This window comes from Gobio gobio, assembly GCF_949357685.1.
Source record: "Gobio gobio genome assembly, chromosome: 13".
Taxonomy (NCBI): domain Eukaryota; kingdom Metazoa; phylum Chordata; class Actinopteri; order Cypriniformes; family Gobionidae; genus Gobio; species Gobio gobio.
In genome coordinates this window covers 21504250-21517635 of record NC_137106.1, presented here as the reverse complement: position 1 = coordinate 21517635, position 13386 = coordinate 21504250, and the positions used below count along the sequence as shown (strand labels likewise).

The following is a 13386-nucleotide window of genomic DNA, read 5'->3' as shown; positions in this document are numbered from 1 at the left end:
TGCCTAGTCTCTTAATGAGTCGTGGGTGTGTTTTGGGCATAACGTGCAATAAACCAATCCGAGTCTCATCTCCCATTCCCTTTAAAAGCCAGTAGCGCTTGCACCATGGCTGATTCGCTGTTTACATGGGGGAATATAGACACACTCAACCTGATGAGTCAGTTTAAATACATGTGTGTATTGCCACGTTTGGTTAAATAAGTAGCCAATTTAATTCATCATTACTGCAAACAGGTAATTCTGATACATGCCATCCATTATGACATGTAGGCATTTTTATCTTTATGTACACAATAATAATCTTTTACATTATAATCCTTTTATTTAAGAAATTTGGCATGTTTGTGTGCTGATGCGCCCCTGTGTGTGTAATAAGCAGAGTGTACGTGCGTTGTGCACCCGACTATAGGCGCATATTAAAAAGGCGCTCTTTAAATAACACAAAAAATACTGCGCTATTGACTTTAGACCAGGTTTTTGTTTGTCAATGGGGCAGTCTTTTTCAGTTGCCTCAAAATAGAGATCTGCATTCCCACCGCTCTCCTGCAGGAACTGTGGGACCTGATCAGTTTTCTTGCAGTGTGTATTGCGGAGTAAATTTCCAAATCAAAAACGGTAGCGGTTTGTAACTCTGGTGTACTTTCGACAATCCTTTGGCAACAGCGTATTCGCGCTTGAACTTAAAGTGAACAAAACTTTCTGCAATGGTGGCGTTCACACAGTTCCGAGTACCCTGTCCTGAACTTGGCAATATATGTTCTTTGCGTCCCGTCCACGAGAGCACCTTCAAAGAGAACATGAAGCCTTTGTGGTCGCATTTTGGAGGAAAGACGTTCGGTAATGAAACTGTCGTCCTTCAGCGACATTTGGCTTATAATTTTGAGTGACAGAGGTCGTATTTGATTAGCCTATTTTTCTCTCTGACATTTTTTACGCTGTTGACAGTACTATACAAAATAACAAATACAATTATTGTATAGCCAACATTTTATATTTGTTATCCCAGTCACTCTTTTTGGGGAAATTTAAATCTGGAAACGAGGTCTAAATTTAGCGGGATCGGGGCGGGTCAGGAAGAAAATCGTTCTAAACGGTAAGCGGGTGAACACAGAGTGAACTTTAAGTGGGAACGGGTGGGTGCAGAATAGAACAGGAGAGGCACAAAAAAAACAGTCCCGCGCAGACCTCTACCTCAAAATAGCAACACGCTAACAATGCGCCTGAACACACACTCCTTTTCAGACCAGCACGCCCATGGGGGGCGCAAATGCATTTGCGATTTAAGCAATATGGCGCTGGACTTGAAAATGATAACTACGTCTGGCTGAAACTAGCAAAAAACACTTGCGTCGCGCCTGGCGCCACATTGCGCCACATTGCGCCAGTTGTATGGTAGGGCCCTTAGAATTGACTGTGCCTTTAAGACTTCTATGACTTTTCAATGTACACTATTCTTTTTACAAACTAATAACTATATGAAGTAGATTGTTAGTTAATATTTAAGATGAATGCCTGATGTTCACACTGTCACAACAGAAATTTGTAATGGCATTAAAGTTAAATTGTTTTTGACAGTATGTTCCCCTTTTTTTTTTACATTGATAAGTATGGAAACTATGTGCCACCAATCTTTAATGCTCCCTTTTTTTCTTCTTCACTTGTTTTCATTGTTTGGCTGGTGGATCACACACATGGGACTATTGTTATGTTCTGTCTATAAAATTTAGATTGTGTTCATTATTATATTGTTTGGTTTGCTAGGTTTTTTTGTGTTTAAGAAATTTTTTATATTATTATCAATGTAGAAAATAGTTGTGCTTATTTGGTGGAAAGTACCATGATTCATTTCTGTTTTTATTTAAAAAATAAATAAATAAATAATAATAATTGATATGTGTTTACATGCAGCTTTATGCTTGGTAGAGCATTTTGAGCTCTTGAAAAGCAAATAATAATAATAAATATTAATATAATTTACATTTTAGTATTTGTAATAACATTTTAATAATTGCATATTGTTATAATGTTACATGTAATGTTATAATAATAATAATAATAATAATTATTATTATTGTTGTTGTTTTAATCAATTAAATCAATCAAAACAATTAATTAATAAACTATTAATCATATTTTTAATAATTGATAATTATTATATTTTTAATAATTTTAATAAAATTTTTAGAATTGATTATTATCAAGTTTTCAAGTTTGCATGTAAAGGATTTGAGGAAGATTTCACAGTTATTCACCGACAGCATTTTCCACCCAGTGAGGTTTTTTTTCTAGTCCATTGATACGCATGGGTATTTATCTCAAATGAGTGCACATCATTTTAAACATATTTGTCAAAAGTGCTCTTCATGTCTTTGTGTAAAGCTTTTTAATGAGGAAAAAATTACCTAGTGCAACTTGAAGTGTCAATATAAGGGCCTAACAGTCGCTGTCAGGGTGCCATATCAATAAGTGGATTCCAGTGGATCATTCTCAGCGTGACACTGATTATTATAAACATCATGTCTGTCTGTGAGACGTCTGGCATCGAAACAACCCACTTAATGAATCACTCCCCTGAGACTGTGAGAGTTCAGGCAGGTCACAGCGGAGCGGCCCCAGGGACTGACACAGCAGTAAAGCTCCATGCAGGTCATTTATAATCCTATTGTATTATCAGACTAATATAATATTTTGTTACATCTGATTGATGAATGTGGCGTGTGCATTTTGATAAATATGTGTGTGTGTGTGTGGTATCTAACTGCCAGAACATACGCATATTCACACATATACACACGTGATTCACTCCTAATTGTAGAACACTTAATGAGGAAGGAAAACATATGCTCCATCATCTGCTCCAGCATATGCCAAACCCTATAACACAAGACCCAGACACACTACGAGAGCCTATGTATCCAATGCACGTCTGTGTTCTACATCCATTCAGACAAGCTTAAAATGTGCTCAAATTTTACAAAAAAATTATATTACATATATTATATTTATCTATTATATAAACATTATATTATATCTTGATTTTTATGTATAATAAATGTTTTTAAAATTGCTGAAACGCTTACAAAATGACTCAAAATTACAAAAATGTAAAAAGGATTTATATTATATTTATTATATTATAAATTATTATTATTATTAATCCTTAGCACATCTAAAAATTAATATGCATTTGTAACACTGTACATTATAATGCTATGAAGCCTAAATTCACTTGCAGTGTTTAAAATGGTTATTATATTATATTAATTATATTATAATGTTAAATTAATAAAAATTAAATATTTTTTATATATAAATAATATGTATCATGGTCTGTAGATTGAGTAGCTTGGGCAGCCATGATTTTAGAGTAGTAATTATAATGTAATATAATGTAAAAGTGTATAATAAATGCATATAAAAATGAAATGCTCTAAAACAAAAATGTCCTCACATCTGCCCTCATCTGTCTCATGCTTCACCACTCTCTTTGCCTCTGTTCTCCCTGCTGTTTGTATTTCTTCTTATTCTCTCCATCTGTCTGGACAGTAGCACCCTCGAGAGTCCCAGCAGACTGGATGAAGAACATCGTCTTATCGCTCGATATGCCGCTCGTCTGGCAGCGGAGGCCAGCAACTCCACAGTAAGATTCAATTCATAGACACTCAAATTACACCATACGTTACAAGAGGGGGACGTCTTGTTAACAATGTTTTCAGAGGGCACGTTTGTTTTATTGTGTGGAATTTATTGAAAATCCACAGCATGTTTAGTAATATTCGTTTTAGTGTACATCTGGCTGTTATGCATGCATAGTTTGATATCTTCATTTAACGGCATCTTTCTAATTAGTTTTGTGCATAATTAGTAATACTCTTCTTTAATTGTTTTGTCTTTCAGCAATGCCCTCCAACTGATCTGAGTTTCAACTTTGATGCTAATAAGCAACAGAGGCAGCTCATCGCAGAATTAGAGAATAAAAACAGGTGGGTTTTTGAGCAGTTTTTGAAGAACAGATCGTTCTTTACCGATCTCTAAATTCCCAGAGTCAGAGCTTTTACACTATGCTTATCTAAATGCTCTTCAAACACCACTGCTAAATTAAACTCATTATGTATTCATATTTATTGTTCCATAAAAGAATAAAGATCATGAATTGAGTGCATTCAATAGGTGCCATTTGAAGTTCATTTTTGTTTTTTGTGCAATGTGTGTATATAGGGAGATCCTGCAAGAAATCCAGCGTCTACGTCTAGAACATGAACAGGCGTCTCAACCCACCCCTGAAAAAGCCCAGCAAAACCCCACTCTACTCGCAGAGCTACGACTGCTACGGTATACAAACAATAAAATTAAAAAAAAACACAGAATGGATATACAGGTGCTGGTCATATAATTAGAATATCATCAAAAAGTTGATTTATTTCACTAATTCCGTTCAAAAAGTGAAACTTGTATATTATATGCATTCATTACACACAGACTGATATATTTCAAATGTTTATTTCTTTTATGATTATAATCTGAGAAAATTAGAATATTGTGAAAAGGTTCAATATTGAAGACACCTGGTGCCACACTCTAATCAGCTAATTAACTCAAAACACCTGCAAAGGCCTTTAAATGGTATCTCAGTCTAGTTCTGTGGGCTACACAATCATGGGGAAGACTGCTAACTTGACAGTTGTCCAAAAGACGACCATTGACACCTTGCACAAGGAGGGCAAGACACAAAAAGTCATTGCAAAAGAGGCTGGCTGTTCACAGAGCTCTGTGTCCAAGCACATTAATAGAGAGGCGAAGGGAAGGAAAAGATGTGGTAGAAAAAAGTGTACAAGCAATAGGGATAACTGCACCCTGGAGAGGATTGTTAAAACAAAACCCATTCAAAAATGTGGGGGAGATTCACAAAGAGTGGACTGCAGCTGGAGTCAGTGCTTCACGAACCACTAAGCACAGACGTATGCAAGACATGGGTTTCAGCTGTCGCATTCCTTGTGTCAAGCCACTCTTGAACAACAGACAGCGTCAGAAGCGTCTCGCCTGGGCTAAAGACAAGAAGGACTGGATGGCTGCTGAGTGGTCTAAAGTTATGTTCTCTGATGAAACTAAATTTTGCATTTCCTTTGGAAATCAGGGTCCCAGAGTCTGGAGGAAGAGAGGAGAGGCACACAATCCACGTTGCTTGAGGTCCAGTGTAAAGTTTCCACAGTCAGTGATGGTTTGGGGTGCCATGTCATCTGCTGGTGTTGGTCCACTGTGTTTTCTGAGGTCCAAGGTCAACACAGCCGTATACCAGGAAGTTTTAGAGCACTTCATGCTTCCTGCTGCTGACCAACTTTATGGAGATGCAGATTTCATTTTCCAACAGGACTTGGCACCTGCACACAGTGCCAAATCAACCAGTACCTGGTTTAAGGACCATGGTATCCCTGTTCTTAATTGGCCAGCAAACTCGCCTGACCTTAACCCCATAGAAAATCTATGGGGTATTGTGAATAGGAAGATGCAATATGCCAAACCCAACAATGCAGAAGAGCTGAAGGCCACTATCAGAGCAACCTGGGCTCTCATTACACCTGAGCAGTGCCACAGACTGATCGACTCCATGCCACGCCGCATTGCTGCCGTAATTCAGGCAAAAGGAGCCCCGACTAAGTATTGAGTGCTGTACATGCTCATACTTTTCATGTTCATACTTTTCAGTTGGCCAAGATTTCTAAAAATCCTTTCTTTGTATTGGTCTTAAGTAATATTCTAATTTTCTGAGATACTGAATTTGGGATTTTCCTTAGTTGTCAGTTATAATCATCAAAATTAAAAGAAATAAACATTTGAAATATATCAGTCTGTGTGTAATGAATGAATACAATATACAAGTTTCACTTTTTGAATGGTATTAGTGAAATAAATTTTGCTCCCTGTAGTCATTGCTAAAGTCATTTAAACGGAGTACCTTTTATGGGCACCAGAGGGCATGTAGGAGCCAAATTACAATTATTTTTCTTAATAATATGTTAGTTTATATGTTAGTTAGTTTTGGTTTAATGGAGATTTTGCCACATTATGTGCCTTTTTGAGCAGATTTAAAAGGCATATTCTACATTGTTATTGTTAATAAAGGTTTCATAATTTAGTTTTACATGACCATTTTCCAGTCTTTTTTGCTACTGCACCTTTAAGAATAGTATGTGCATCCTCTGTACTCACATTTTTGGACTCAATTCTGTTTTACCATGAGCCATTTTTCCCCACTTAGTTTTCATGAATTGTATGAATAGGTTGTGGAGGGAGATTTGCGTTAGTACAAGGAGCTTTTCTCTAGAAAATCCTGTTTTCCATCATACATGCCCTTTAAGTTATATACTTGGCAGTCATTGATTTTTATGATTCACATGGTGACTCATTCATTCATTTTGTTTGTCATTTTGTTCAGCCACAGAAAAGACGAGTTGGAGAGGCGCATGTCGGCCCTGCAGGAGAGCAGGAGAGAACTGATGGTCCAGCTGGAAGGTCTCATGAGGCTGCTGAAGGTACGCAACTTGTTGGACAAAAATGTGGCTCTTCATTTCCCATGGCATGTCTGAAAACATCATTTATTTTCTCATTCTATACTCACTTTTTTTCTCTCCACGTCTTTCTCTACCACCTCTGTCTCTGGCGTGTCTGCTTTCACTCACTATCATCTCTCATCTTCTGGCTGACAGGACGAAGAGCAGAAACAGGCAGTAAGTGTTCCTTTAATATAGCTCGAAAATTCTGGAGTAAACACACTGGGTCACAGCTGCAAAAGTTTGATCTAACATATGTATAGTGTATGGCAAAACACAGACATTTTCATAAAGGCGACAGGTAAAAGAATAATGGGTTGAACAACGCCGAAAACAGAGCGGATCACTGGCAAAAAGAAAATGTTCTGTCATCATTTACTCACCCTGATTTTCTTTCTTCCATGGAACACAAAAGCAGATATTAGGAAGAATGTTCAGGGCGCTCTTTTCCATACTACAGTGAAAGTGAATGGGTTTTTTTTCTGTCAAGCAAAAATACTATGAAATTAGTCCGTATTCGACATCATCTAACATTCGCTTAGTTAATCTTTAAAAAAAATGTTATAACACTTTTAAATGCATTTTAATATTGTATGTTATAATGCATACAGTATTATATTATACTATATTATATTAATCTTGAATTTGTGCACGACTTTTGATTGTATTAAATTGTATGTAATCTTGTAATGTAATCCTTAGCAAATATCAAGATAAATATGCATTTGTAACACTGTACATTATAATACTATGACGCCTAAATTAACTTGCAGTGTTTAAAATGATTATATTATATTATAAATTATATTATATATTTACTTTGTGAAAAATAAATGTATATAAAATTGCTGAAATTAACACTTTTTTTATGTAATCTTTTAAAAAATCTCAAAATAAATATGCATATTTAAGACTATTAATGCTGTGATGCCTAAATTCACTTGCAGCATGTAAAATAATAACATTTATTTATACAAAACAGTATAGAATGTTACTATCAGACATTCTGCTGTATTTGGCTATAATATAAAGATAATTATCGGACAGAGCTCTTTTTGTCTGTTTTTTTTTTGGCATGTCGGTTCATTGTAAGTCATATAGGTTTGTAATGAGGATGAGTAAATGATCACAGACTTGTAATTTCTTTATCAGTGACTGTTCAAATCATTTTACTATTACAAAATGATTGATAAGTGAAAGTTGCCTAATTAGAATAAAGCATGGATATCGCAGACTGTCTCTCTGGGCGATCTCTATCACGTCTGCTCCTCATAAAGAGGACATGAAGCTCCCATTTCTAGTCAAGTCCTGCTGCTTTGTTCCTGTGACCCAGGGAGGGACCACGAGCCGCATGTCTCCCTGCCAAATATCAGAGACCTGCTCTCCTTTCATCAAGGCTAAGCACCTCACGTCTAATGTGACTGCAGTCTGGCCAGCCATCTGCTGCCTGGCAGTGGGCCACAGGCCTTGGGCTCAGCATCGATCTGTGGGACAGTGCAGCCCTTTTCTACCAGCCTTTTGCTCCTCTAATGGCTCTTGCATGCTGCTCAGTGAGCTCTCAGGCCAAAAACGCATGGAGAATCAAGAAATAGATCAGATATCTATAGCCATGTATGCAGTAGTAGCTTTTTATGAGTGTTTCTTGGGGAGCGAGGGACCAATGGAGGTTCAGGTTGTTACACATCTAGTGTAATTCTTGCATTCTCCTCCTACAGTCTCAGACAGGGAGTTCGCCCCACTCATCACCCAGCCACAGTGCCAGTTGCACCATGCCTATGCCCATCCGCTCAACCTCGGCCGGCTCAACCCCCACACACACACCGCAGGACTGCCTGGCAGGGGTCGGAGATGACGTGTTGGATGCCTTCTCTCAGGGTGAGGAGTCTGAAGCTTCATCATCCACACAAAAGGAGACGTTTAGGAGATGTATAGCAGATATTTAGAAGAATGTCAAAGGATTTAAATTTTTAAGGACAAGATGTACCATAAAAGTATTCGTTACAACTATTATTGACTATATTTGAAGTCTTCTTGAAATACCACATGATAGCGATAGAGTGAGGAATAGATATATATATGTTGATGATATATATTCCTTTTTAGCTTTGGAAATTGTGATCTGAAAACGGTCTTCTTTCATCTAGGTGTACCAAGAAATCTCCGTAATGATCTTTTGGTGGCTGCAGACTCGATCACAAACACTATGTCGTCACTAGTGAAAGAACTTCACTCAGGTACTCTCGTAAACTCACTTCTGTCTTCTAAGTACCTACTTCATGATTTTAGTGGTAACTGTAACGTTTGTAAATCTCACAGTGGATGACGGTCTGGAGGAAGAAGAGGAGAACATGCGAAATGGAAGGGAGAAGGGTGAGTCCCAAAAGCCTTGTTTGCCATTTTACCCTTACTCCTTTACTTATGTTCTCTTAGAATAACAACTGATTTAATTATTAGAACAGTAAAGGTCCAAAGTCCATTTGTCTTTCGTAAGCCACCAAGCTATTATTTATAGGGATGCACGATATATCGGCAAAATATCAGCAGATATTGGATATTTCATTTAAAAAAAAACAAGAAATTACTACTTTTATTCAGCAAGGCCACATTAAATTGATCAAAAGTGACAGTAAAGACATGTTTCAAAAGATTTATATTTCAAATAAATGGTGTTTTGAGCTCTCCGTTCATCAAAGAATCCTGAAAAATATATGCATCATGGTTTCCACAAAATTATTAAGCAGCACAACTGTTTTCAACTGTGATACTATTGAAACATGTTTATCAATTATCATATTAGAGTGATTTCTGAAGGATCATTTGACACTGAAGATTGGAGTAATGATGCTGAAAATTCAGCGTTTGTCAATATTACATAAAAAAAATATTAAAATTGAATATTTCACAATGTTACTGTTTTACTGTATTTTTGATCAAATAAATGCAGCCTTGGTGAGCATAAGAGATATTTTTTTTTAAATCATAAATTTTTTTTTTTCCTAAATTCACACCGTTTTTAACATTTTATTTTTAATTGATACAGTGGGCAAAAAAGTATTTAGTTAGCCACCAATTGTGCAAGTTCTCCCACTTAAAAAGATGAGAGAGGCCTGTAATTTTCATCATAGGTACACTTCAGCTATGAGAGAGAATGAAAAAAAAAATCCAGAAAAGCACATTTTTAAAGAATTTATTTGCAAATGATGGTGGAAAATAAGTATTTGGGCAATAACAAAAGTTCATCTCAATACTTTGTTATATACCCTTTGTTGGCAATGATAGAGGTCAAACGTTTTCTGTAAGTCTCCACAAGGTTTTTACACACTTATGCTGGTAGTTTAGGGCTGTCGCTGGGCAACAAGGATTTTCAACTCCCTCCAAAGATTTTCTATGGGGTTGAGATCTGGAGACTGGCTAGGCCACTCCAGGACCTTGAAATGCTTCTTACGAAGCCACTCCTTCGTTGCCCGGGCGGTGTGTTTGGGATCATTGTCATGCTGAAAGACCCAGCCACATTTCATTTTCAATTATCTTGCTGATGGAAGGGTTTTTTTACTAAAAATCTCACCATACATGGCCCCATTCATTCTTTCCTTTACACGGATCAGTCGTACTGGCCCCTTTGCAGAAAAACAGCCCCAAAGCATGATGCTTCCACCCCCATGCTTCACAGTAGGTATGGTGTTCTTTGGATACTTTGCAAACTCAGTATTCTTTCTCCTCCAAACATGACAAGTTGAGTTTTTACCAAAAAGTTCTATTTTGGTTTCATCTGACCATATGACATTCTCCCAATCCTCTTCTGGATCATCCAAATGCTCTCTAGCAAACTTCAGACGGGCCCAGACATGTACTGGCTTAAGCAGGGGGACACGTCTGGCACTGCAGGATTTGAGTCCCTGGCGGCGTAGTGTGTTACTGATGGTAGCCTTTGCTACTTTGGTCCCAGCTCTCTGCAGGTCATTCACTAGGTCACCCCGTGTGGTTCTGGGATTTTTGCTCACCGTTCTTGTGATCATTTTGACCCCAAGGGGTGAGATCTTGCGTGGAGCCCCAGATCGAGGGAGATTATCAGCGGTCTTGTATGTCTTCCATTTTCTAATAATTGCTCCCACAGTTGATTTCTTCACACCAAGCTGCTTACCTATGGCAGATTCGGTCTTCCCAGCCTGGTGCCGGTCTACAATTTTGTTTCTGGTGTCCTTTGACAGCTCTTTGGTCTTGGCCATAGTGGAGTTTGGAGTCTGACTGTTTGAGGTTGTGGACAGGTGTCTTTTATACTGATAACGAGTTCAAACAGGTGCCATTAATACAGGTAACTAGTGGAGGTCAGAGGAGCCTCTTAAAGAAGAAGTTACAGGTCTGTGAGAGCCAGAAATCTTGCTTTTTTTGTAGGTGACCAAATACTTATTTACCACCATATTTTGCAAATAAATTCTTTTAAAATCAGACAATGTGATTTTTTGGATAATTTTTTTCTCATTCTGTCTCTCATAGTTGAAGTGTACCTATGATGAAAATTACAGGCCTCTCTCATCTTTTTAAGTGGGAGAACTTGCACAATTGGTGGCTCACTAAATACTTTTTCGCCCCACCGTAGACAAAGTAGTAAAAATTATCTTAATTACCAGTCATAAAGTGAAAAAAAATTTACTTATCAGAATTTGAATATGGGTGCATCCCTAATTATTTAAAGGGGTTAAACGGCCACAATTTCCAGCCTGTAGAATCATTAGTTGTCAGTAGTTTCTCGGTTTGATTAAGGCCTCTTTTCTTTCTTCTAGCTGAGTCAGAGTAAAAGAATATAGAATATTACATGTAAGTATAATTGAGAACATTGACTAGTCCTGCCCTGAATGCCAAAGTTTAATGTGCCATGAGCTGTGGCGCCGTCGTGACCCCCTAACCTTAAATTTGTGTTTTGTCCAGTGTCATCGCTGAAGCATTCTGGGAAAAGGCAATCCACTCCTTCCTTCTAAGGAAAGAACCAGCGACATCAAAACCTCCCTGGCATTCGCACAAATGCATGCTCTTTCCCAACTGGGTTTCACTATGTGAAACAAACTCTTCATCACATCTTGCACAGAGCAAGTTGTATTTATTAGGAAGTATATAAATATATACAGTATATATATATATAAATATAGCTCTATGTCTATCTGTATAAACCCATTGTTATCATGTTACCCATGAGAATGGCTTGTTTGTGCTTTCTTAAAAAACCTTTATGAATTTGTGATTATTACTCTCTGAAACGAACGCACTGTGCATCTTCATGACGTCACTCAAATCGATCTAAGCTGTAGCTATTTTTTCCAGATGTTCCCCACACAGGAAGCTTTTTTTTGTATAACTAGTGATGATTTTTGTGTTTTAATGCATGGAGTGGCTCTGCTGGATAGGTGGAGAGGGCTCGTATTTGCTCTGCATGTGACATTTATGCCTGCTCCGTCGCTCCTTGTAGTCTTCTGATCATCAAACTGCTGCTTCTGCATCACGCGCATCAGAACCACCATATATCAGGGACGTCTCGTCGTTTGTCTGGGATTTCTGCTACTGTGTTAAGTTTATCCCGTCGTTGTGGCCGTTGTTTTAGCGCTTCTTAGTTTAGAGTATCGCATTTGTATCTCTCTGTATTTATGGAGAGCATAAAGGGACTTTAATGGAATGCGGATAGATTCCGTATATCCATGAACCAGCTTAGCCAGCCATCTTTGAGTGCACACGTCTCTCTGTAAAAGTTACTTCAAAAGCTTTATTGAGTTCAGTTATTGTGTATATTTGTGTGAAATAAATGAAACAAGTGCTCAGGGACTGTTGAGAGAGGAACACGGTAGCAATGCTTGTGAACAAATTGGTGGAATTTACTTCGACCCCCCCAAAGGTCAAGTGTCAAAGATTAGCACAGGTCATAAAAACTTTATGGAATGGCTGAGGGTGGTTAACAGAAACGGTATTGTATGGAAGCCCAGTTCTGCCACATAAGAAAAATGCTTTGGTAAATCATAATTATGAGATAAAAGTCACAATTATGACAAAAGTCGAAATTGAGATAAAAAGTCATAATTCTGAAATGTAATTTTTTTAAATTATAACATCAAAACAAATTATTATATAAAAAGTCAAAGGTTTGACATAAAAGCCCAAACTATGACATGTCATAATTATAAGATAAAAAGTCAAAATTATGAGATAGTCCTAATTATGACAGAAAGTCGAAATTATGAGAAGAAAAAAATCGAATTATGAAATTAAATATAACAAAAACAAAATTGATATAAAAGTCAAAAGTTTGACTTCTGGCATAAATAGTCAATATTATGAAAAGTTATTATGAGATAAAGTGTCATGATTATGACAAAAGTCAAAATTGACATTAAAATAAATCAATATATGTTATAATTAGGAGATAAAAAGTCGACATGATGACTTTTTTTGTCATAATTGACAAAAAGTCACAATTATTATATTGAAAGTCATGAATATGACAATCATAATTTTTTGTCTTAATTTTTACATGATTTATGATTTCCATAGTATTGCACTTTGGACGTAGAGACGCAGTGTTAAGAAGAGGATATGCTTAGAGTCTAAAGCTTTATTTGTCGTGAGGAAGACAGTTTGACTTACTGTACTTGAATCAGAAGGAATTCAGGTTCAATAATTACATTTCTCTAACTATTATACGTATGTGATTTTATTATACTTGTGATTTGTTCTGTTAGATTGGTTTCAAATAAGAAATAATAATTACCATTATTTAAAAAAAACCCATTTTGTTTGTGACTGCTAACATTTGAATGTTAAATTAGATAAATCCATTGAGCAACAGTTTGAAGTG

General features: G+C 36.8%; 1 protein-coding gene across 2 annotated transcripts in view; it reads left to right on the top strand.

Annotated features, from left to right (window-relative positions):
• Positions 1 to 11524, top strand: part of dtnbb (dystrobrevin, beta b) — a gene marked incomplete at both ends in the record, with an annotated part of 51803 nt that extends 40279 nt beyond the window's left edge. The window contains 9 exons of one of the 2 annotated variants that reach the window (XM_079833777.1): positions 3550 to 3640; positions 3898 to 3983; positions 4219 to 4332; positions 6434 to 6530; positions 6705 to 6725; positions 8264 to 8423; positions 8693 to 8782; positions 8865 to 8918; positions 11475 to 11524. In XM_079833777.1, the coding sequence (XP_079689903.1) occupies positions 3550 to 3640; positions 3898 to 3983; positions 4219 to 4332; positions 6434 to 6530; positions 6705 to 6725; positions 8264 to 8423; positions 8693 to 8782; positions 8865 to 8918; positions 11475 to 11524 (763 nt within the window). Of the gene's footprint in view, positions 1 to 3546; positions 3641 to 3897; positions 3984 to 4218; positions 4333 to 6433; positions 6531 to 6704; positions 6726 to 8263; positions 8424 to 8692; positions 8783 to 8864; positions 8919 to 11474 lie in introns of both variants that reach the window. The other variant, XM_079833776.1, reaches the window with a different exon arrangement.
• Positions 11525 to 13386: the final 1862 nt, after the last annotated feature.